The 26372-nt window shown below is 37.5% G+C and overlaps 1 protein-coding gene and 2 pseudogenes across 6 annotated transcripts; 2 read left to right on the top strand and 1 right to left on the bottom strand.

The window, feature by feature from the left end:
- LOC133227716 (SNRPN upstream reading frame protein-like) lies at positions 1–219 on the top strand (annotated as a pseudogene).
- A 122-nt stretch (positions 220–341) lies between these two features.
- On the top strand, positions 342–1092 carry LOC133227714 (small nuclear ribonucleoprotein-associated protein N-like; annotated as a pseudogene).
- A 2382-nt stretch (positions 1093–3474) lies between these two features.
- On the bottom strand, positions 3475–25891 carry CCDC181 (coiled-coil domain containing 181). Of its 6 annotated transcripts, none has more exons than XM_061382545.1 (6): positions 25767–25890; positions 19050–19189; positions 15339–16289; positions 10675–10821; positions 5059–5213; positions 3475–3680 (listed from the first exon to the last, which is right to left on the bottom strand). In XM_061382545.1, exons 2-6 carry the CDS (start codon positions 19164–19166, stop codon positions 3518–3520), a joined length of 1533 nt encoding a protein of 510 aa, XP_061238529.1. In that variant the 5' UTR covers positions 19167–19189; positions 25767–25890; the 3' UTR covers positions 3475–3517. The 6 variants fall into 6 exon arrangements, with proteins under 6 accessions (XP_061238529.1, XP_061238530.1, XP_061238531.1 ...); XM_061382546.1 differs by lacking the exon at positions 25767–25890 and adding an exon at positions 25665–25724; XM_061382547.1 differs by lacking the exon at positions 25767–25890 and adding an exon at positions 24493–24590.
- Between the last annotated feature and the right edge of the window lie 481 nt (positions 25892–26372).

Consider the following 26372-nt stretch of genomic DNA (forward strand, 5'->3'; position numbering starts at 1 on the left):
ATGGTGCAAGCCAGGGACCATTTACACCTGAGACGGACTATGGAAAAGCAAGTACTGGAGGTGGAAGTCCAAGTCAAACGTAGAAGGACAGCCTCACGGAGCAACCAGAAGTGTCACCTGTACCTGAGGTAATCTCAGCAGCAGCAGCAAGTACCTGTGGTTGATTTCCAGGCAGAACTGAAACGAGCTTTCTTAGCTGAGACACCAAGAAATGGTTAAAGCAGTACTGGAACACCTGGGTGGCTGATTCCAAAAGAAACAATCAAACAAAACTGCCTTCTCTTAGGTCTTAAGGATCCCAAATCTTTCCTGTGGGCATTGGATTTGGTGGAATAGCAATCATGACTGTGGGAAGGAGCAGCAAGGTGCTGCAGCACACATACCATAGGATAGAATATATCCTGCAAGATGGCCGGATCTTCATTGGTACGTTTAAGGCTTTTGACAAACATATGAACTTCACCCTCTATGACTGTGATAAGTTCAGGAGGATTAAGCCAACGGATGTGAAACAGCCCCAGCATGAAGAAAAGTGAGTTTGGGGTCAAGTGTTGCTCTGTGGGGAAACTTGGTTTCCATGACTCTGGAGGGAACGATACTGGCATTGCTCTGGTACCTCTTGCTGGAGCTGCAGGAGGCCCTGGGGTTGGCAGAGCAGTTAGCAGAGATGTTCCAGCTGGTGTTCCAATTCCCTAGGCCCCTGCTGGAACAGCAGGCTCTGTCCAAGGGATTGAGGGGTCATCCCAACAGGTAGTGACCCCACAAGGAGGAGGCACAGTAGCAGCTGCTGCTCCTGCCAGCAATGCTTGAACCCCAAGTAGTATCCACGAGGATGGGGGACTGCCCCCGCCACCATCAGTTGACCAAGCAACCCCACCTCCAGGAATTATGGCTCCTTCACCTGGTATGAAACCACCATGGGCCCACCACTTCCTTCCTCCTACTCAAGAGATATCAACAGGCATGCCCCCTCCAGGAATGAGGACCCCTTCACCAGGAATAAAAGATTCACCTCCTCCAAGAAAGCATCCACTAAGACCTGAGGGTACTACTGATCCTTCTGAGTCACTTTTTTTCGGCAATGAGTCTTGAGAAATATGTGGAGTGTTTGTGAACTTTTGTCTCCTCTGCTGCATTAATGAAAGTGAAAGTGTTAGTCACTCAGTGGTGTCCGACTCTTTGCAACCCCATGGACTGTACCCTGCCATGCTCCTCTGTCCATGGGATTCTCCAGGCAAGAATACTGGAGTGGGTTGCCACTCCCTTCTCCAGGGGAACCTTCCGATCCAGGGATTAAGCCCTAGTCGCCTGCATTGCAGGCAGATTCTTTACCATGTGAGCCACCAGGGAAGCACTGCTACATTAAGATAAACTAATAGACACATGTGGAAAAAAAATGATGTCCACTTTCACTACTACTACTCCACATTATACTAGAAGTCTTAGCCAGAGGAATCAGTCAAGGAAGATAAATTAAAGGCATCCCATTTGGAATGGAAAAATTAAAACTATCTCTATTTGCAGATGATACCTAGCCTACATGGGCATCCCTGGTGGCTCAGCCATAAAGAATCTGCGTGCAATCCAAGAGATGTGGGTTCGATCCTTGGGTCAGGAAGATCCCCTGGAGAAGTAAATGGCTACACACTCCAGTATTCTTGCCTGGGAAATTCCATGGACAGAGGAGCCTAGTGGGCTACCATCCATGCGGTCACAAGAATCAGACATGACTTAGCAACTAAACACCACCACCACCATCTATCCTATACAGAGAAAATTCAAAAAATTTTCACCAAAAATTTAGTACTAATAAACAAATTCAGCCATGTTTCAGGGTACAACATCAATAATCACAAATCTGTTTGTGTTTCAAGTATAGAACACATAAAGAAAATTAAGAAAACAATTCCATTTGCAATAGAATCCAAAAAATAAATATCTATGAATAAATTTAATACAGCAAGTGAAAGACTTATACACTGAAAACTATAAAACATTGCTGCACTAAATGAAAAGACATGCTGTGTTTATGGGTTAGAAGACAGTCTCATGATGGAGAAGGAAATGGCAACCCACTCCAGTACTCTTGCCTAGAAAATTCCATGGATGGAGGAGCCTGGTAGGCTACAGTCCATGGGGTCGCAAAGAGTCGGACACGACTGAGCAACTTCATTTTCTTTCTTTCCATAGTTTCTTTTGGAGAAGGGAGTGGCAACCCACTCCAGTGTTCTTGCCTGGAGAATCCCATGGACAGAGGGGCCTGGTGGGCCACAGTCTATGGGGCTGCAAAGAGTCGGACATGACTAAGCAACTAACACACACACACACAGTCTCATGAAGACGGCAATGCTACCTAAAGCAAATGACAGATTCACTGCAATCCTTATGAAAATTTCAGCAGCCCATTTTGTAAAACTGTTGTGGAATACTTAAATGTCAAATTGGTTCTTATCATTAAAAATAAACTTTAAACAACACAAGACTAGTTATAATGAAAAGTTAAACTGCCTGGTATACACTCAAAGTGCTGTAATAAGCAGAGAAAGGATTGAATAATTCTGTTCTCTAATTTAGGGTCAAGTGATTAAGGTACAAATATCCAGTTGTTAAGAACCCTGTCTTCTGAAGCTTTTAAAGAACTCCTACAGCAATTCTCCACTCTCCATCACACTTGTATGTTTGCCTTTGTCCTCCACTCCTCAAGTGCTCTTACACACATCAAAGATACTGTTTCCCCACACATGGAATTACAAATGTCTACCAAGGTATGTAAGCTTTATAGTAACACTGAAAGAAAGAATTCTGCAACCATACAAATCTCAGAATCTGTGAGCAAACTGCTCAACTCTATAGTTTCTTCATCTGCAAAACAAGAATGACTAATAGAGTTGTTATAAGATCAAATTATTTATGTAAAGCATTTACAACAATACCAGGCACATTATGAACTCTCAATAAGAGCTGTATGATTCTGTATAACATACCCAAAATAGTTATATATATATATATATATATATATATTTTTTTTTTTTAAAGAACAAGTGGAAGTATGCCTAACCTATTGCTTATCTTGCTACAGCTATTCAAAACTGACATAATTAGGACTGTGTATCAGGCCTTGATCCAGATTTGTTTAAGAGGTCACTTCTCCTGCCTTATGAAATGTTCTACTGCAGTTTTTTTTTAAATGATAATAGGAACTAAGAATAGGTACCTGTCCCTTTTTTGTGTTTGTTTCAGCTAGAAATGTTAAAATAACTTAGAAGTAAAGGAATGTAGAGTTCATTTGTTCAATTTTTTACATGGACTAAGATGGTATAACACATTACAATGCTGCAAGATAAGAAATTTATTTTGCTCTTCTATTAAAGGAAATAAGACAAATTCACCATCAACACCACCAAAAGATAAGTAGCACTTCCATAATTTAGAGTATAACCAAAGCACACAGGCCATAAGAAATGATATCCAAAATTTTGAGGACAGCAGCTTCCAAATGAAGATTTAATAAATACCTTCAGTTGTAATGATCAGTAAAACGGAAAGATTTGGCTTCTGACATATTATATAGGTGGCACTGTAACTGTTTAGACCGCTTTGCTTCTAGTCGGAGCTGTCTAGCTCTTTCTTTGACAGCTTGTTGCTCTGCTAATTTTTCTATCTGTTTTCTTCTTAGCCATCTGTAGAGAGAGACATAATCAGATCTGGTATCAGCCTGAATATATCTTCACACTTTACATTTATTACTATAGACAATTATAGGAAATTGGACTTCTTTATACTGAAATGCTCTGCTCAACACAAATTAGTATTAACTGAAAATTTTCATTCTTATACCAAAGGCTCACACTAGGAAAGCATGGTAACATTTACAATCAAATATTTGAATTAAGTTTGTCTTATAATGAAACTGCCAACTAAAAAACTTTTTAAAGTGATTTAGAAACTATTTTACATGTGGAATACATAGGTCATATGTAAAATGATTTTTAAATCTTTTTTAAAATATGATTTTCTAAACAACTAAGTATTTGACTGGTTCCATATAATTTATTTAGCAGTATGCAGAAATGCTGCCTTGCTATTCTTGGTAGAGAAATCATAGAATTCCTGCTTTTCAGTGAATAAAATAATTCCTCCTTAAAATAGAAAAATAAGCCTTAGAAGAAAAATATCAACATTCTAACAAATTTAAGTCTATAAAGCTTGCTTAGGTTAAATAACATTAAAAATAACTATATATATTACATCTCTGGTATGAAAGTGCATATGTGGTGTGTGCATGTGTGTATATGTTTTGAGAAATAAATCCAAACAACTATATGATTGCACTAGCATAAAAGAGACTTAAGAAACCTCCCATCCAATGTTGGGTGGTCCTGAATTGGATAGTAGTTTGAGCAAATTAAATGCAGTCCCTTAGGGGTCAACTGGGAAGGGAAAGGAAAGAAAGAGGCAAAGAAACTAAGAAAGAGGAAGATAGCAGAAAAGAAAGAAATGAACTTCAAACAATGGACTAAATTTCCACTCCCTTTCCCAAGTCTTGCTGGCAAACTTATGAAGCCAGATCTGTTTCCTCAGAATAAGCCAGGTATTACACTCTTACCCAGGCAACTGAAAGGAGACTGGGTTTGCCTTCAATTACCAAAACAGGTGTCTAAATCCCCTTTTCATCTGTTCTGTACAGATCTTCTTCCTCTTTACAGAAAAAATACTTACTGGTTAAGTGCAACTCTTTATTCAGTTTTCTGAGGACTAAGTAGGAGAAGCTGTAACCAATCTTTGGCCCACTTCTCCAAGCAATGAACAAATCAATCAATCAATGGGAGGCTATCAAAAGTTATCACACTGGTGCCATTAAGAAATAGTTTTAGTATTAAAACATATCTTGAAAGAATGGTATAGATATTATGCAAAGTATGGAGTTAAATTTAAAACTGTGGCTTTAAAACTATAGGTATATAATGTAAGGGATTAATTTTTTTTTAAGTTTTATTGACTATATAATTTTCTAAATTGCCCACGAGGAGGAGGGGAAACGCCCTTCCTTTGACTTACTGTTTAAAGGCCCTGTCACGGCCTTCTGTTCCTTTAAGGAAGACTAAGCACTCCTCTTGCTTTCGCAGTTCTTCTGTCTTTCTTTCTTTCAATTGTTCTTCATGCTTTTTTTTAAGCCATAATCGAAAAGCTTGCTGTGGATCTCTGTTTTCCTGCTGTTCGCAAAAGTAAGTTTTGCTTAATTTAAAGAAATGAAAACTACTTTTTAAGGCCCTGCCAATAGGACCCTGTAAGAATACATGTCCTATTCACCAGCTGTTCATAATAATACCAGTCTCATTACTTGCACTCTTAGCATCCAAACCAAATATATGACCTCTGAATCAACACTCACTGCCCTCTGGCTTCTTTCAAAAGTCTTACTGAGGTAATCAATAAATGGAGAATGTCAAGATGTAGTGATTGGCAAACTTTTCAAAACTGAGCCCTTTGACAAATAAAATAATTTTGCACACCGACACAAGCATATAAAGTCAGTATGAGTGAGGTATTGGTATCAATTACTGAAGTAAGCTCCATGGAAGCTCCAATGGAATTGAAAACCAATGACCCAACATTTGTGTTATTCAACCTTTCTTTTAAATTCTTCTTTCATTTTTAACAGCATCTGCCAAGCCCATCTCCAAAAATGCAATTATTACTATGGAGCATGGCAATGAGGATTTTCAACCATAAGAATTTTTTCATAAGGATAATTGCCATGAGGATTTTGTCATAAGAATGGGCTAGTGGGAATAGCTTATTGTATGGTTCTTCAAACTTTATGATGGATACTATCCTCAAGGAGTTTTCAAAAGCTGAAAGAGCTCTTATTTGGGAGAGTAAAGAGAGCAAAGGGAAAGATTTTGCAGCTCTTCAGCCTTGGAAAAAGCATGACTCATTATATGGATGCCTGGCTAGAATACAAAAGGAAAAGATGCATTCATTTAATCCTTTTGCTACATCTGAGTTCTGTGACAGAGAGCTCCTACACCTTGCATTTTCCTTTATCTGTAGCCTATACTGCCAAGTATGCTCCAGTCTAATTTATATAATTTATATAACCTAGAATCTTTGGTGTATAATGCAGAAGTTTGTGAAGAGGTCCTATGGACCTACAAGACCATTGCTGAACACCTGAAAGTTTGAGAGTATCTGGAGATTACTAAAAAGTGTTCAATCTGCAACTATAGATTAAAAGAGTTAGGAATGCAGGGTCAGACAGGATTGATGGGTATCACTCACTGATGGGTATTCATTCAAGAGATATTTACAGAGCATCTACTACATACAGTATCTACCTATACAGAGCTACTAGGATGCATCAAAGGTGGGGGGGGGGGCAGTGGGGAAACAAGGCTCCCTTTCTCATACATTCTATACCTGCACTGTATGATACAGTAGCCACTAGTCACAAGTAACTACTTAAATAAAATTAGAGATTCAGTATCTCGGTCACATTAGCTACATTTTAAGTACTTAACAATCAAATTATGGCTAGTGGCCACTTTACTGGACAGTGTAGATACAGTGTTACCATCATCACAGAAAATTGTATTGGGCAGTGTTGTTCAAGATAAGATGAAATATAGGATTGATTGACTGTTATGTCAGGTTCAAAAGAAAAGTATGGTAAGGAAAGACAGTAATAATGGGAGATGTGAGGAGAAAGGAATAAACTCCTAGGAACATAGTATCTACCAAGGCTGAATCAGGAAGAACTGAAAATGTGAACAGGTTGATTACTAGTAATGAAACTGAATCAATAATCAAAAATCTCCCCCAAAACAAAAGTCCAAGACTAGATGGCCTCCAGAAAATCTAAAGAAGAATTAATACCGATCATTCTCAAACTCTTCCAATAAACAGGAGAGGACACTTCCAATCCATTTTAAGAGGCCTGAATTACTGTGATACCAAAGCCAGACAAAGACAATACAAGAAAACAAAATTAGAGGCTGATATGCTTGATGAATTCTTTAAATGTAAAAATACTCAACAAACTATCAGAAAAGCTAATTCAGCAGTATATTAAAAAAGATCATACATCAATGATCAAGTGGGATTTTACAGAGATGCTGCTGCTGCTGCTGCTGCTGCTGCTAAGTTGCGTCAGTCGTGTCCGACTCTGTGCAACCCCAGAGACGGGAGCCCACCAGGCTCCCCTGTCCCTTAGATTCTCCAGGCAAGAACACTGGATTGGGTGGCCATTTCCTTCTCCAATGCATGAAAGTGAAAAGTGAAAGTGAAGTCGCTCAGTCATGTCCAACTCTTAGCCCATGGACTGCAGCCTACCAGGCTCCTCCATTCATGGGATTTTCCAGGCAAGAGTACTGGAGTGGGCTGCCACTGCCTTCTCCAACAGAGATGCTAGGATGGTTCAAATCTACAAATCAGTGTTATACACATTAACGAAGTGAAAGATAAAAATCATATGATGATCTAAATAGATGCATAAAAAGCATTTGACAAAATATATATTTTCATGATAAAAACTCTCAAAAATTGGGTATAGAGAGAATATACCTCAATATAATGAAGACTATATATCACAAGTCCACAGCTAACATCATACTATCAGGGGCAAGACAAGAATCCCCATTCTCACTACTTTTATTCAACACATACTTGAAGATCCAGCTGGAGCAATCAGACAAGAAAAAGAAATAAAAGGCATTTGAATTAGAAAGAAAGAAGTGAAATTGCTCTATTTGCACATTACATATTATTATTATATACAAAAACCCTAGAGACTTCACCCCTCCCCACAAAAAAAAAAGAATAAACCATTCAGTAAAGCTGCAGGATACAAAATCAATATATAAAAATCAACTGTGTTTCAATACACTAAAAACAAACTATCTGAAAGAGAATTAACAAGGCCTTGTAAAATAGCATGAAAAAAGAATGAAATAGGTACCTAGGAATAAATTTAACCAAGGAGGTGAAAGACTATATGCTGAAAGCAAAAAGACATTGATGAAAGACACTGAAGATACAAATGAATGGAAAGATACTCCATGACCATGGACTAGAAAAATTAATACTGTCAAAATGTCCATACTATCTAAAAATTGTCCATGCAATCTAAAACTCATTACATAAAAGTTCCAATGGAATTTTTCACAAAATTGAAAAAAACTCCTAAAATCTGTATAAGATCCAAACCTCCAATGTAATCCTGAGAAAGAACAACAAAGCTGGAAGCATCTCACTTCCTGATTTTTATCTATATTATAAAGCTGAAGCAATCAAATAGTATATTAATAGTACTGGCATGAGAATAGACACAGATCAATGGAAGAGAATAGAGAGCACAGAAATCAACCCATGCATATACTGTCAATTATTTTCAACAAAGAAACCAACAATAACAATGAGGAAGGAACAGTCTCTTCAATAAATGGAATTGGGAAAACTGAATTGCTACACGTAAAAACTACCTCATTTCCTTTTCTCTTAATATACTGGATAGAACTACCAGAATAAAATTATTTATTATAGAAGGGAGGCTTACCTGTCTCTGACTTTAATGGGTATACCTATAGTATTTCCTAAGATAGTATTTATCCTGTAATCCACATTTTACTAGAAAAAATTAAAAATAAATGCTAGTAAATATGAGTATATACTTTTTCTATATCTTTTAATGTAGACAAATTCTTTTTATTTACCTATTTTGTACTAAATATATTAATAGATTTGTTATTATTGGTCCATAATTTCCTTCCTAAAATAAACTGTATTTGGTTATAGCATGCTATTATTTTACTATACAGTTTGAGTCAAATTTCTCAATATTTTCTCTTTTAGTTCATGGTTTCAGGTTTACTACCTGAAAAGATACTGTCCATCCCAAGATTATAAAAGCTAAATTTCTATAAATAGCATAATAAATAATGTAAAAGTACATCATTTTGTTAGTCAAGGAAAACATATTTACAGACATAATAGACAAGGATTAAAATCTGTACTGCGGGCAATCCAAGAGACCCTGGTTCAAATACTGGGTCAGAAAGACCCCTGGAGAAGGGATAGGCTATCCACTCCAGTATTCTTGGGCTTCCCTGGTGGCTCAGTTGGTAAAGAATCCACCTGCAATGCAGGAGGACCTGGATTCCATCCCTGGGTCGGGAAGATCCCCTGGAGGAGGGCATGGCAACCCACTCCAGTTTTTTTCCTGGAGAATCCCCATGGACAGAGGAGCCTGATGGGCTAGAGTCCACGAGGTCGCAAAGAGTCGGACATGACTGAGAAACTAAGCACAAGAAAAATAAAACTAATAAAAAAGAAAAGACTACAAATAGGAAATTCACAGAAAACACATCCTCATATACACTCATATATATTAATAATTTGAAAAAAATAAGAAAATAAACTACATACAGTGTTAGACAGGATATATTAAACATTCACTCTTACATACTGCTGGAGGGACTAAAAATTAATACAAACTTTTAGGAGGCTAACTTTGCATATTTAACCACAACTTTCATTCTGGACATCCAATAAGTCATAAATTTCCAAGAAACCCTCTTATAGAATATTGATGTTCTCCTATAGAATTTACGTGTTCACAACAGCCCTGTTAATTAATAGAGAAATATTAGAATCAATCTAAATATCTACAAGTGAGGAATGGTTTAATAAGTTACATCTGAAAGTAGAATATCATGGAGCTATTTGAAAAGAGATCTAAATGCAATCATCTAAAAATACATCCTTGATGAATAAGTGAAAAAACCCAACCACGTAATACATTTTTAGCAGATAAACATGTAAATAAAAATAAAAGCTATAAGGATTTGCAGCACACTGTTAAAAGCAGTTACCACTAGGAGATGAGCCTGGAAGGGGTTAGGATTGAATCGTCAATTTTTAGTTTATATACTACTAAGTCACTTCAGTCGTGTCTGACTCTATGCGACCCCATAGACGGCAGCCCACCAGGCTCCACTCTTCGTGGGATTCTCCAGGCAAGAACACTGGAATGGGTTGCCATTTCCTTCTCCAATGCATGAAAGGGAAAAGTGAAAATGAAGCCGCTCAGTCGTGTCCGACCCTCAGCGACCCCATGGACTGCAGCCTACCAGGCTCCTCCGTCCATAGGATTTTTCAGGCAAGAGTACTGGAGTGGGGTGCCATTGCCTTCTCCTTTAGTTTATATACATTTTTTAAATAGTAGGGATATAGATGATTTTTTTTTTACTTTCTTATGGGGTTTTTGTATATTTCAAATTTTTTAAAAAATTAAATAATATGATGGCTTCGTTAGTTTTCACATAAGATTCCTATACATCTACTCTTAAGTGAGACCAATCTGTAGAGATTTTGTGTACATTGTCCTATTTAAATATCAAAGTTACATATCTTGAAAAAAATTAATTGGTAGCTTTCCTTTTTTCTGTGCTTTAACTGTTTGAATAAAATAAGAATTATTTCATTTTTACAAGGCTTCTTAGAATTTAATTATGTAATAAAGTTATCTGCATGTTGCATCTTTTGCAAGGGTAGTTCTTGGACCATTTTTTCTACTTATTCTTTAGGCTTTTAGTCTGATAGTCAGACTCCCTTCTGTAAATAAATCCAGCTTTCATATATGTATGAACTTATTCTTCATGAAGAAGGACTACTTACTCTACTGTTCATGTCTTCAATCTGCTTTGCTCGCTGAATTCTCCTCATTTCTAGGACCTGCTCTCTCTTCTTTTGCAACCATGCTTTAAATACCATGTCATTTTCTTTTTTCTTTTCTTTTTCTTCTTCTATTTTCTTTTGATCTTCCTGGGGGAAAGAATATCCAAACACACTAATGAAAAATTAATAAAATTATATATGTTATCAAAGTAGAGAGAGATATTTTGATGTCTAACATTAGAATTCCCTCTAAAAATTTCCATCTGTAAATTGGGCCTCCCTAAAGAAAACAGGGCCTCCAATTTTCTTAGGGGAGAAAAAGGAAGACTTCAGATAAATTGCAGAGGTAAAGTCTATAATTACATAAATCTACACTATGCAACATGCTGTTCAAGAATTTCTTGGATCTCTCCTTTGCTTCCTAGTTTATTCTTGGTATTTAACTCCTCAAAAACCACAGCTATGCAAAAGACTGCCCCAAACACACACACACACACACTCTCTCTCTCTCTCTCTCTCACTCTACAAGCATGAATATGGTGTCTACAGAAGCACTATAAATGCCTTAAACATTTTTAGACTATTGTTAAATTTGTTAATTGTGACACATGACATTGTGATTATGAAACCAGTGCTATTATCATTTTCTTTTTGAAGTATACAATCATCTCTGAAGTGTACAAGTGAGCAATGATTGGTTGTCTAGGACTTGCTTTGAAAAAAACTTCCGCCAAAAAAGGAAGAGATGAAGCAAATAAGCCAAAATCTCAATGACTCTTGAATCTGGGTAATGGAGACATAAGGGTTAACTGTACCTTCATATGTGTTGGAGATTTTTTATCATAATGTTTAAAAACATTTTCAACTAGTGTATATCCATAAAGTAACATTTTTGCTATCATAAAAATATTTAAACAGTTAACTATAAGAACAAAATGAATTTCTTTAACTGAATTATTAAAGTGATGTTATAAAAGAGAGTTACTTAAACTTTAAGGGAGGTATTTACTTAAACCAGTTATGAAGAGCTATAAAACAGTAACTGGGAGCAATGCAGCAAGTCTTAGTGGAAATATCACCATGGTAGAAGTTAAGAGATCTGAGTAACAATCATACTGCCATCATACTATGTTAATTCAGGCAAACCCTTTAACTCAGTATTCTCATCTATAATATGAAGTTGTATTAACAAGCTCATAAGTCTCTTTCAATACTAAAATTTTAGCATGGAAATAAACTGAATGATAGAATCCATGCTGAAACTGTTTTCAAATAATGAATTCAGAGTTCTTTCCATGTGTTTTGACAGTATACCAAGCCCTTTTTGATCGAACAAAATGCAGAAGGAAAAATTCTATACAATTAACAGCATAAAATGTCTTTTTAAAAACTTGTATACCATTTTCTAAGCCCTTATAATGGAGCTTACATAATATGTGAATTTACTAAGTATTACATTTTATATTTATTTTAGCTCCCTTTTACCAAAGGATTTGGGATGCCTTGCATGAATAATTGTAGGACAATTATTTTTCCAGACAGGACATCTGGATTAAACAGATGATATTAGCCAAAGCACAGACACTGCAGCTGCCAAAGAGAACCGTGAGATGATGCACTTAGTGTAGAGAGATGGAGTAGAGCAGCCCTATTTGCCCCTAGGAAATATTTTGCAGGGCATCAAAAAGGAAAGCCTTCTCCTGAAACCAGCTGAAAATATTTTAAAGTCTTAGCACTTAATTGAGCTAGTACATAACCAAAGTGAAATTTAGTTATGAGGATCCTGACATGAGAAAGTATATCCCAAAAAAGTGTGTGACACCCAAAAAGAGAGGATCAAAAGAAAAACGAACTATCCATTAGTCATACCCATTAAAGATTACCATTAGTTCATTAGTGAAAAAGACACTGACATTATATAAAACCTCATATATAATTTCTACAGAAATATATACAGAAGCACACATGTAAACATGTGTGTGTGTATGCAGCAAACAAGTAGTTCAGTTAGTCTCAACAAATTCTTTTATATTACCATGCAGTTCTGAGTTAACAGATCCTTTTATGTACCTATTATATACCTGAACCAAGGAAGCTGAGTCTAATAAGAGTTCAGATTTCAGTAGCCAACTAAGCTAAATTTTACTTAGTATGCACCCTTTCAGATTTCCTGCCTAAAAGTGTGCTATAGGTTACAACATGTTCTTAGTAACTTCATTTCTTAATCTTTTTCTGCTAATTTGAGTTCCTGATTTAAATGCCAGAAATTTCCATTGATCATTTCCTACATAAGTGGAAAATATACCACTTCTCAACTTCTCAATGGAGAAGGCAATGGCACCCCACTCCAGTACTCTTGCCTGGAAAATCCCATGGATGGAGGAGCCTGGTGGGCTGCAGTCCATGGGGGTCACTGAGAGTCGGACACGACTGAGCGTCTTCACTTTCACTTTTCACTTTCATGCATTGGAGAAAGCAATGGCAACCCACTCCACTGTTCTTGCCTGGAGAATCCCAGGGACGGGGTATCCTGGTGGGCTGCCGTCTATGGGGTCGCACAGAGTCGGACACGACTGAAGCGACTTAGCAGCAGCAGCAACTTCTCAACATGACAGGAAAACTGGGATTTCTACTTTGCTACAAACACGTCATGGGACTTTGGTAAAGTTATTTAAATTTTCTGGACTAGTTTTTCACCTATGAAATAATCTTTAAGGTTTCTTCTTATGTTCTATTAACTGTGATTCTTTTGCCGTTAGGTATTTTCAGGTAGACATTTTATGTGGTTCAGCTTAATGCTATCTGGTATTCAGTAAAACAGAGAATCAGGGCACTGATTTATGTAGTTCAGAGAAAATTCCCATTTTAGTACTTAGAAGTTTCAATTATAAAACACTTTTATTCTCTTTAGGAGCAACCCCCCCTCAAAATAATAATTTTGGATTCTGTAGGGCATCTTGGAGACATTTCAGTTAGGTTATTAGGCTCTATTCTTAAATTAAAACGAAAATCCCTGAAATCAAGAAAATGTAGTGTTGATAACAATCTATAAGAGGAACAGAAAAGAGTTTTATTCCAGCCACACTAAGGACTATTGCCCAGGAGACACAAATTCAAGAAGCATCTGGGTTGTGTTCCACGGCATTACAAAATAAGGGAGGCATATATATAGGCAAAAAATGCAAATCACAGAGTTGTTTGTCAGGATTAGGATTGAAGCTAGCAAAAAATAATGGTGCTTCTTAAGCAAGGATTGGCTGGTATCTGAAATGGTTAAATAACTACAAGGGGAGACCTTGAGACCATCAGGTTGAAGCTGGCAGATGGTATTTTGAAGAGGTCTGGTGATATACTTGAGTTTGACGCAGTTCAGAAAATTCAGGTTCTCGGTGATACAGGAACACATCTGAAACCATATCCACAATGGCCACCCAGCTCCATTCTGGATGCCTGAACCACAGTTTTTTATCTTGTCAGAACAAAGAACATGAAATATCAAACATGACAGGGGTACATTCCTTCAAGGTTTCAAGAGAGACAGATTAACATGTACACAGTAATTCAGTATGGCCTTGGTGTCTGGGAAGGGGCCCTCATCTTCAAAGGAGAACCAGCATGAGTGTCATGGGAAGGTGGGGAGCATTTATCCTATCTTCAAGGAGGCATTCTAAACAATCTGGTAAGTATAGTTTTTTTTTTTCCCCCAATGGTGAAAGCAGAGGGGCTGTTCAAATAGCAGGCTGTCCTAGTCAGCATAAGAGGCTTCCCAGGCAGTGCACAACGTTCAAGACAAACCATGTATAAGCCAGGATTCCCCGTACCTCAATATGTGAAAATTTCTTCCATCCAGTAGTCCTGGAAGATGCATGAAATATACACACACACATACACACACACCAGAGAATTATAATCTAATTCCTTTGTTGCCTTCTAAACCCCAACAAATTTGTGCCTTCATTTTGTCCATCTGACATCTGATTTTCTCCTATCTCATATCAAAATTGGGCTTTCCTGATAGCTCAGCTGGTAAAGAATCCACCTGCAATGCAGGAAACCCTAGTTTGGGGGTTGGGAAAATCCCCTAGAGAAGGGACAGGCTACCCACTCCAGTATTCATAGGCTTCCCTGGTGGCTCCGATGGTAAAGAATCCACCTGCAATGTGGGAGACCTGGGTTTGATTCCTGGGTTGGGAAGATGCCCTGGAGGAGGGCATGGCAACCCACACCAGTATTCTTGCCTGGAGAATCCCCATGGACAGAGGAGCCTGGCAGCCTACAGCCCAGGGGGTCACAAAGAGTCAAACACAACTGAGCGATGAAGCACAGCACAGCATATCGAGATTATTTTCAGGAGTCACTTAACTTCTCTGAGCCTCACCTTTAAAAGGAAAGGATCAGATGAAACCATCGCTGAGATCTCCTCTAGCTCTAACACAAGTCATTTATTACTATGCTTTTGTGATCTTCACAAGAAAGGACCAGGGTAATCAGGGTGCTTGTTCCGTAAAAACAGATTGTTAACACTTAACCATTTAATTTAACAACAGGAAAAAACAAGCAAGTGCATGTATCCAAACATTTGAAGAACCATGTCAATTCTTACTGAATTTATAAAACATAGAAACATATTCTACTTTCAATATAATGCCCACTTGTGCTCTCACCTCTTTCTTCAGCTTTTCTCTCTTTTGTTCTAGTCGTTTTTTCAGTTCTTTCTGTCGAGGAGAGAGACAGAATGTTGAGGTCGCTGGAGACACATCTGCAGACTGGGTCCTCTGGTTAGATTTTCCGTTCCCCTTACTTCGATCTGAGTTGACAGCAGAGCTTGGGTAAGTCTTGGGGTTGGGTGGTGGCTGAGGGATGTAAGTCAGTGGCTCTTCTGTTGATGAGGGAGCAAGAGCATGTACTTTGGCTACTGGCTCTTCTTTATTGACTCCACTGACAGACGAATTGGGAGATCTGGGTGACAACTGCTGAGGTTCACCTTCTGTACTATTAGCATTATTAATGGGAGGCAAAACCCCCTGACTCTTAATGTCTTGTAAATTCACAAGTTCAAACTTTCCATCTCTCTCCATTAGGATTTTCCTATCCTTGTTTTCTTCACAATTTCCATCAGTAAGTGACAGGATCACATTTTCTTGTCCAAATTCATTGGAAATACATAACTGTGACAGTTTTCCAGACACATTACTTTCATTTTCAAAATAATTTTTGTAAGTATCACTGTCTTCCAGAGGAGGAACTTCTAAATCAACTAATTTGTCCTTGAATTTAAGTTTGCGTTCCCTTTTATCATTCACTGGTTCTTGATTTTGTAGAAGTCTGTTGGCTTGTATAATTTTCTCCATAATATATCTCCTTAATTCCTCATCCTCTTCCTCCTCCAGGTCTTGATGGTCTTCTAGTTTGGATTCTTGCAAAGAGTTTTCACTATCTGAATCTGATACGGGGTCCAAAGGTTGAATACTTGGTACAGAAATAAAGTCATTTCTTCTCAGTGAAACCTCATCCTTCAAAGATTTATCAGGATCAGAAAGCTGCTTGGTATGTTCTATTTCTGTTTCATTCTCTTTTAAGTCTTGGTTAATATTCTCTTCATTCCCACAAGCCATCTAGAAAAAGAGAGATAAGATTCATTTTCAGTAAAAATTGAGACTCTTTGTCCATTCATATGCAGACAATCCAAAATGGATGTTCATACTCATAATTTATTTTATGAATGGGAAAAGTTACATGCTTCCTGCTCATATTATCACTCATAGTTTTATAATTCATATTTTACTTCCCCAAGGAAAAAAGCAAAAAAATTGGGGAAAAATTTAAATCTGAATTTGATGTTGCTAAGTACTAGAGTGATTACTTTTTTTAAAGATTCCATGCCAATGTATAAAAATGTAACTACAAACAGTACAATATTATTATCCCTCCCTCTATAAAATGTTCCTCCTTTTACATTTTCAGAAGAATATACTTTTAAATGTTTTCTCCTTGTAATATTTGTACTTTTTCAAAAAGATATCTTTCTCCCCAGGACCATTACAAGGTCACAGCCTTTGGTCAAGTCATCATTCGGAGTTTCCTATGATCTTTTCAAATTATCACTGCTGCTATTTTCTGCATGATCTATACCCAAATTCCAAGTCACTTTTTACCTCTGGATCAGATTTTCCTTCCTCAATTATCTTCAGAGGCTCCAGTAATCTATGTTAAACACCATTATATAACTTGGTCTTACTTTTTTTAAAAAATTTAATCCCACATGAACCATGAACCAGTATTTTCACAAAACCCTATTCCACATCTATTAAGTAATGGCTACTATGTCCTGCTGTCATCAAGCCCTTTAAAATTCCCTTCCTCTTTTACTAACTTAGTCACCAATTCTAAGAGCCTCTTCTTCCTAACCTGGACAACACTGCTGTAAGTCCAATAAGCAAATCAACGTGGCCTCCTAAAATGACTACCAAGTAACTAAAATTAAACTAAGATCTCTGCAGTGTAATTGTTCTTTTTAGCCTTATTTTATTCTCTGGTTCATTTCTACAGTATCTGTTTTCAAATTCTCCTTTAGCTTTTACTTCTTTTTAAAATCCACTACAATAAAATCTTCCCCTAACCCTCACCCCTGTTTCTCTGTCATCCATTTTTTCCTACCAGCCTCAAAGGAAAAAGTGATTTTAATAATCCACTGAAATGACCAAGATTCATTAGAGCACTGTGTTTTAACCACTGCTGTATCCACAGCACCTAGAACCACCTCTGACACCATGGCCAAGTGATCATTACTTTTCAATGAATGAATAAGCAATAAGGCAATGAATTATCATTATAATTTCTCTAATTCTTTAACCCTGTGCTGTGGATCTCATACCCTGCTAGTCATGAGACCTTGGTTCGGCATTATTGCTTTGGTATCTCTTCCTCTGGGCTTCCCTGGTGGCTCAGACGGTAAAGAATCGCCTGCAGTGTGACAGACCTGGGTTTGATCCCGGGTTGGGAAGATCCCTTGGAGAAGGGAATGGCTACCCACTCCAGTATTCTGGCCTGGAGAATTCCATGGTCAGAGGAGCCTGGCGGGCTACAGTTCATGGAGTCGCAAAGAAGAGGATACGACTGAGCGACTTTCACTTTTCTTTCATCTCCTCCTCTACTCATTCTGATTATTTTTCTGTTAAAGATGCATAAAACCAGCATGTAAAAGCCATCTTAGAAAAGTCTTCACTTCTTACTCTGTTGCCTTTTCCAAATGTTATCTATCTCATCTGTCTTCTCCACTGCATAAGAAAGCAAGATAGAACCAAGAGAGAGTTGTGATAACAAAACCTTCAGCCTTCATCTCCTTGTAGTCTTTTCCTTAACCCTCTTCAAACTGGCTCCTGCTGTAAATACTTTGATCAACATCCCTCTCAAGTCACCTGTCTTATCCCAGTCTTGGTCCTTTTCTTCATTACTTCCCTATTTAGTGACACTAATTATATTATGTATAATAGTTATATATTTTAATAAAATTATATATAATTAGTGTCAGTAGGAGCTTCTCTGGTGGCTCAGATGGTAAAGACAATTCCCTGGAGAAGGGAATGGCTACCCACTCCAGTATCCTTGCCTGGAGAATTCCATGAACAGAGGAGTCTGGCGGGCTGCAGACACAACTGGGCGAATAACACTTTTACTTTCTTTCATTTTTCAGTGTCAATACGTATGCATATATATATACTCATATAGTATAGATATACATACACACTGTATATAAGTAAAAAGAGACGAACCTTCTATAATTCAGAAACTGATTCATTTTCCTAGATAGCCCTACTGCATGTCTGATAAATAGTATAGAATCATGATTAATGGATCCACTTTTTTCTACATATATTCCTGTGTCTCAGTCTTTGACCCTTTATTTTTTTCTGTATAGTCATTCCCCTAAAATTCACTCTTAACGTTTCAAATATTAGCTGAAAGACCATGTTTTTGAGGATTTGCTTTATTTTTTATGTATATTGAAAGTAAATCCCCTGATTTTACCTAAGTTCACATAAAGTAGACATTAGTTGTATTTGCTTTTTACTTCTGATGCAATAAATTGTGTTACTGAATTATATAAATTATAATTTTATTTTTAATTATAATTTTAGCTTTAAGTGCTAATTTAATCACTGTTCTCTAATTAACCCTATGCTTTATGACACAACATTTAAACTCTATATGCTTCAATTTTTTCATGTCTAAAATAGGAATAATGCTACTCGTTCTATGTATATCAAAGAAATTTTGTGAGGTTTAAATGAGATAATACATGTGAAAACAACTCAAGAACTACAAAACACTTGTTAATATGATTACTACGAATGCTGCTGGCAATTTATATGTACCTCCATTATGCTGGCACCGCTTTTTTCTTTTTCATTAATCAACCACTCCAGGTCCTTTTCAAAGTCATCTTCATATTCTCCACTGTCTTTTGAATCAGTATCTTTATTTTCATTCATTTTCTGTTTGTTAAAGAATAATGCTGTAAGATTAAAAGAGATAAGGTGTTACGTCATGTTCACTTTAGGGGCAGTATGGAGTATGAAGATTAATGCTTCTTCTTCTAAGTCACTTCAGTCGTATCTGACTCTGTGCAACCCCATAGATGGCAGCCCACCAGGCTCTGCCGTCCCTGGGATTCTCCAGGCAAGAACACTGCAGTGGGTTGCCATTTCCTTCTCCAAGATTAATGCTAAAGGTAAGCTAATTAACACATAGAAACACAAATTATGGGATGTTCAGAATAAACATATCAGTATATCCTAAAATAGAGACTTACAAAGGCCAGACATTTTCTAGGTATTTGTTCAGTTCAGTTCAGTCGCTCAGTCCTGTCCGACTCTTTGCGACCCCATGAATCGCAGCACGCCAGGCCTCCCTGTCCATCACCAACTCCCGGAGTTCACTCAACCTCACGTCCATTGAGTCAGTGATGCCATCCAGCCATCTCATTCTCTGTCGTCCCCTTCTCCTCCTGCCCCCAATCCCTCCCAGCATCAGAGTCTTTTCCAATGAGTCAACTCTTCGCATGAGGTGGCCAAAGTACTGGAGTTTCAGCTTTAGCATCATTCCTTCCAAAGAAATCCCAGGGCTGTCTCCTTCAGAATGGACTGGCTGGATCTCCTTGCAGTCCAAGGGACTCTCAAGAGTCTTCTCCAACACCACAGTTTAAAAGCATCAATTCTTCGGCACTCAGCTTTCTTCACAGTCCAACTCTCACATCCATACATGACCACAGGAAAAACCATAGCCTTGACTAGACGGACCTTTGTTGGCAAAGTAATGTCTCTGCTTTTCAATATGCTGTCTAGGTTGGTCATAACTTTTCTTCCAAGGAGTAAGCGTCTTTTAATTTCATGGCTGCAGTCACCATCTGCAGTGATTTTGGAGCCCAAAAAAATAAAGTCTGACACTGTTTCCACTGTTTTCCCATCTATTTCCCATGAAGTGATGGGTCCAGATGCCATGATCTTCGTTTTCTAGGTATACCACTCCTAATAACCATTGCATCTCCCCCCAATTCCTGACAGCCTAATATACAAGGAGATTTAATAAGGCAGATATAAGAAGACTATCTGAGTATCAGAGAAGGATTTTCCACATCCCCTGCCAATCATTAAAACTCCTTGTCCAGGTCTGAGCCAATGAATCAGCTTTTTAGTCTTACTCACACACATTTTCTTATATTCAAATTAAAATGATTATACTAATTGTGATCCTCAGTTTCTCAATCCTTCTGGTAATTTATTCAGTGTAATTATAATTTCTGATCTGAGAGGTTTTTTTTTAACTATGTAACAATTGACTCTTAGTTATGGTAAAAGCTAATTTCCACAGAAGTCAAACTGCTGTCAAATTCTAAATAAAATATTTTTTTATATAAAAAACAAACTGTAATGCCTACTACTATCTGGAAGGCAGTGACAATAAATAAGAATGTCAGGTGAAAGTTAATACATGTTTGTGAAAATGGTGTATAAATTTTAGTCATTTTTAAGAAAACAAACCATACAGTTATCTGAAAATTGAGGTCAGTTCCAAGCCCTAATTATTGGCCCATAATTTTTCAAATGAAAGATGCATGTCAATCTTTACCTATAACATGTCTTTGTGTGTGTGAGCATACTATATATGTATGTGAATATACATTACAATGTTAACAAACCTATTTGTTGAACACCTACAACATGTCTCTAAAAATTATAAAATATGCTCTTGAGCCCTGATACAGAAGACAAATGTAAGTCAAATACATACATTCCAAATGTAGACAAAACATAAATTGAAAATGCAGGTAAGTGGAACAAAGGTATAAAGGACTGTGGAAGGAAGAATTAAAAAGCAACTAAGTTTAAAATTGGAAATATCAAGGAAAGTTGAGATGTGTTTTGAATATTGATATGAGAGTTCATCATCTACTCCAGACAAGAGAACAGTCTGAAAAAGAACAAACATAAAAGTACATGGAATTTCCCAATATGACCTGAACATAAATGTGCCCCTGGAAAAGGTTCTAAAAGGAGACAGAAGGGGTCAGTTTGATGTCATATTATCTTTTCAAAAAGAAAAAGCTTGAGGGAAAATTGTTTATGTATATCTAATTGTCATGAAATAGCCAGAGGTAGAAATATACAGCAATAATCTGCATACTTTCTGCTACTGACTTAAAACAAAAAGAGCAATGCTCTGTAAATACACTTAGAATTTTAGGTCCAATTTCAAAGAACTGTAGAAATATGATTCGCAGGACCCCAAACACCTGGGACCCTGTTTCTATACCTGCCTTTTCTTGCTCTAACACCAAGATTAAGTTACCTAAAAACTTGTCTGGAACTAGAAAGTACAGATGTCAAGAACATGTGAAATCTAGGCATATTTTTAAAGATATAAAATGAGAGGTATTATGTTTGATTTGATAAATATCTACAAGCTTTTTGTGGCCATTAGCTTCACTTCTTCCAAAAAGTTTGACCAGACCACCTAACCAGGTACCAATTTTACTAAAGCAAGATTTCTATTTTTTCCATCAAATGATAATGAAAGCATGTGGGAGGCCATCTTTCCACTAGCTGTACCAGCACTAGCTAAAAGAAGAGATAAGGGTTTTCAGTACTATGTGCGATATAAGTTAAAAGAATGAGACAATTCAAAAAGACACAGGCACCCCAATGTTCACAGCAGCACTCTTTACAATAGCCAAGACATGGAAGTAATCTCAGTATCCATCAAGAGATGAATGGATAGAGAAGATGTGGTACATATATACAGTGGAATACTACTCAGCCACAAAAACTAAGAATGAAATAAAGCCATTTGCAGCAACATGGATGGATCTACAGATTATCTTACTAAGTGAAGTAAAGCAGAAAGAGAAAGAAACACCATATGATATCACCTATATGTGTAATCTAAAGTATGACACAAATGAACTTATTTACAAAACAGAAACATACTCATAGACGCAGAAAACAAACATATGGTTTCTAAAAGGGAAAGGGGGTGGGAGATAATTAACGAAGAGTCTTGGATTAGCAGATACATACTGCTATATATAAAACAGACAAACAAGAAGGCCCTACTGCATAGCACAAAGAACTATATTCAATATCCTGTGACAAACTAGAATGAAAAAGAATATAAATAAGTGTGTGTGTATTTATGTGTTTGTGTATGTGTGTGTGTGTGTGTGTGTATCAGCTTGCTGTAACCAGAAACTAATACAACACTGTAAATCAAGAATACTTCAATAAAATATACTTCAATTTAAAAAATTATGAGAACAAAAACATAAATGGGCTCCAAGACTGAGACTTGGCTAAAGAACAGATAACATAAAGCTCTGTATCCAGTTTTCTACAGTTTAGAGAACAAAAGAAACTGGAACACATTCAGAGGTTGGTAAACCAGGGGAAAAGGGGATAAAGGACAAGGAGAAGGGACAAAGGCAGGTTATGAGAATAAAATGCCTTAAAGTCAGATTCTGAGGACTACTTGAAAACCCTAGGAATGTCAGCCTAAAGAAGAGAAATCCCCTAAAGAAGAGTCATGACAACTGCTTTACAATATTTAAATAGTCATTCTGTGAAGAAGGGTTGGACTTGCATAATTTCAAACATTAAGACCAGTACCAAGGACTAAAAACTCAGGAGCAAATTTTGGCATAATTTACAGTTTCAAACTTGTCCTGAAGTGAGCTGCATTCTCTGTTGATCAAATGTTTATACATAGCTCTGAAGCTGATCATAGCATGTTTTAAAGGGAGACTGAAGCTTTACAAAAAGAGGTGAGCTAGATGACCCTTAAGGTTTATTTTAACCTTTATTATAACATGCAAATTAGCAAAAAACTGCCAACTTATGAAATTCAAGAGAATGTTCAAACAAATGTAGAGTACCATGGTAATGCTTAGTCTAAAATAAATGATCTCAAACTGGGGCTCTGTAATAACCTAGAGGGGTAGGAATGGGCAGGAGGTGGGAGGGAGATTTGAGAGGGAGGGGATATATGTACACCTATAGTTAATTCATACTGATGTATGACAGAAATCAAACCAATATTGTAAACCAATCATCAATGAAAAACAAATATTTTTAAAAGTCAAAAATAAAATAAATGATCATTGTCTGAATAACTAAATTCAAGACTTAAAATTCTATTTCACTTAAATGTCACCTTTACCCTGCAGAGTTCTTAATATTACTTCCCCTTAACGCTCAAGACAAAGTTAGTTTTAGGTACACTAAATATTAATTATTCAACCACATAATTATAATTTATTTCTACTGTATTAGTTGGACTGTAATTCCTTCTATTTATTTATTTTCAGCTAAAAAATAGGAAATAGACTTTCTTAAAAGAGTCAAAGTAATGCTTCAATAATTCATAAATCAGAGGTTGAGAGCACTAATATTTTGAAGTGATCTGAAGAAAACAAATCGGTATTCCAGAATGAGTTTATCACTGCCTGAGCTTCCCTGGTCACTCAGTGATAAAAGAATCCACCTGCCAATGCAGGAGACTCGGGTTTGATCCTTGGACTAGGAAGATCTGCTGGAGGAGGAAATGACAATTCATTTCAGTTTTCTCACCTGGGAAATCCTTATGGACAGAGGAGGCATGAAGGCTGTAGTCCACTGGGTTGCAAACACAACTTAGAGACTAAACAACAAGCCACAAGACAGGCTAAATCACGCAAGCTGTTGTGTTTCTGTACCTAACCATTCAAAGTAAGGGTGTCATGAATGATGTAGATAGAATAGACTAAAACTCACTGTAACCCAAAACACATAAATAAAACTTTTTCACAGTCACAAATGCCTTAGGATAATATGCTTCATTTTCTGATCAGAAATCTGGAAATTTATTATTTCAAGATGTTTACGTTACATAACTGTTAGAATAAGAATTCTACCGAACTCAACAGTGCTTTCCCTTAGTTTTATTAAAACATTGTCTCAACTGTAAATAAATGGTTGCCTGAAAACTTTAGTAAATACATATTATTATTTACAAAGTATCTCACAACCATGTGAAAACTCAAATTCAAAACTAAAACACAGAATCATCAAAATAAATAAAAATCAAATAATTATAAATTAAACTTTTAGGTTATTATGAAATTAAACTATTATGCCATAATTCAAAAGAAAAAAACCATAGTTGAAGTGACTCAGGGAAGTAAATGAAGTTCATCAAACAAGAAGTGCCATTCCTTCCCTATAACTTCAAAAAAGCCATGGCTGGTTCCCAAGTAAACAAAGAACATATATCATAAACTCGCGTTACCAAGTCCCTTAAGCCTTTTTCAAATGCGTCACAGGATAATCAGTCCCCTTCACTTCTTTTAATCTTCATCCCCACGGTACTGGCCATATGGTACACAGTAAACATTCTGGAACAAAAATACATCTCACACAAACTGAATCATATTCAGTTTCATACACAAACTAACACATATTCCTTATGAGTTTCACGCATTCAATGTGTATCATCAGCAAAATTCTATATACCTGTTTTAGGCCAGAACAACCCTCTTAATAGGGAACTATTAACTATTAAGCAAGAGACAGAAATTAATTCCCTCCTCCTATGTGTCTGCTAAATCCCATGTGGGTATGTGACTGCAGATCTTTTACTGTGAGTCTAAGTCCATGTGTTAGTCGCTCAGTGGTGTCCAACTCTTGGCCACCCCATGGACTGTAGCCCTCCACGCTCCTCTGTCTGGTAGAATTCTCCAACCAAGAATAAAGCAATGAGTAGCCACTCCCTCTCCTGGGGATCTTCCCAACCCAGGGATGAAACTGGGGTCTCCTTAACTGCAGGCAGATTCTTCACCGTCTGAGCCACCAGGGAAGCCCAACTCGGTCCACAAATACACACAATTTTGATACTTTCTTTCAGGATTCAAAAACTAAATCATACTTTAATTTATTGACTCCTGTCTTACACTATTTTAGGCTCAAAATCTAAGAAAATGGGAGGAACGTCAAATAGAACTTCTTTATCATATTAAATAAGTAGTTAAGCAAAACCGAACCCATAATAACATCTTGAGGCCATATGGCCCATTCTTACTTCTACATCCTGCCAAGACTGTGATCCCATGAGTATACTTTTTAAGTCATAATAATCTGTCACATAGTATGATGATAAGTAATACTTTACAAACATCTGTGGTAATTTTCATTTCTATACAGGGTCCCAAGGTACCACCAACTAACTCAATGTCTTAGCCTCTTCATGGAAACTAACATTTCAAGAGTGACTTTTTTCTCTCCCAGGGATGAGGCGAAAGAATATGACAAAAATTAGAAATGAAGCTACCCTCCAAGGGGCTTCCCTCAAACAAAGCTCAACAAGGCGAAACTGCCAGGCTTCCGGGCCAGAGCCAAGCTCTGTGGACCCCAGACTCAGAGGATGAGGCGCCAACACAAAGTCTCACTCGCTTCTCTACCCACCTTTCCTCCCAGCTGTCCCAGAATATTACCCCTTTACCCTCCCTCCCTCCGTAGATATCTCTGCATCATCCTTCCCTTAGCTCCCTCTATATCCCCTCTTGCCTGTGTAAGACGCAGCGGCTGGAGTCACAAAGATGGCCGGGGGCGTGCGCCTCTCCTCGTTTTAAGCTCTGACAATGAGGCAGGGGAAACCCCGGCACCTGAGCCGCAGCGGCCAGGACCCGGCTGCCATGGCAACGGCGCGTCTCCCTGTCCTTCATCCGGGCCTCTCAGTATGTGGGCGCAGTGGGCCTGCGCAGGCGCAAAACATAGCCGAAGAACACCTGTCTCTACAGGCGCTCCTCAAGGTGCTGGCAAACGTCGTGTGTGGCTGCGGTTTCCGGGGAAACGACCAAGAAATTCACGCCTCATCCGCAACTTTCACAGGTGTTAGTAAGAATTGGGGGAAGGTTATTCTTGGTTATGAATTTTCCTAGGTTTTAGCTGTCTCTTGAGGGGTATGTATTCTATTAAGTTCTAGAAGTATACTGCTGCTGCTGCTAAGTCGCGTCAGTCGTGTCCGACTCTGTGCGGCCCCACAGACGGCAGCCCACCAGGCTTCCCCGTCCCTGGGATTCTCCAGGCAAGAACACTGGAGTGGGTTGCCATTTCCTTCTCCAATGCATGAAAGTGAAAAGTGAAAAGTGAAGTCGCTCAGTCGTGTCCGAC

This window comes from Bos javanicus, chromosome 16 (genome assembly GCF_032452875.1).
Source record: "Bos javanicus breed banteng chromosome 16, ARS-OSU_banteng_1.0, whole genome shotgun sequence".
Taxonomy (NCBI): domain Eukaryota; kingdom Metazoa; phylum Chordata; class Mammalia; order Artiodactyla; family Bovidae; genus Bos; species Bos javanicus.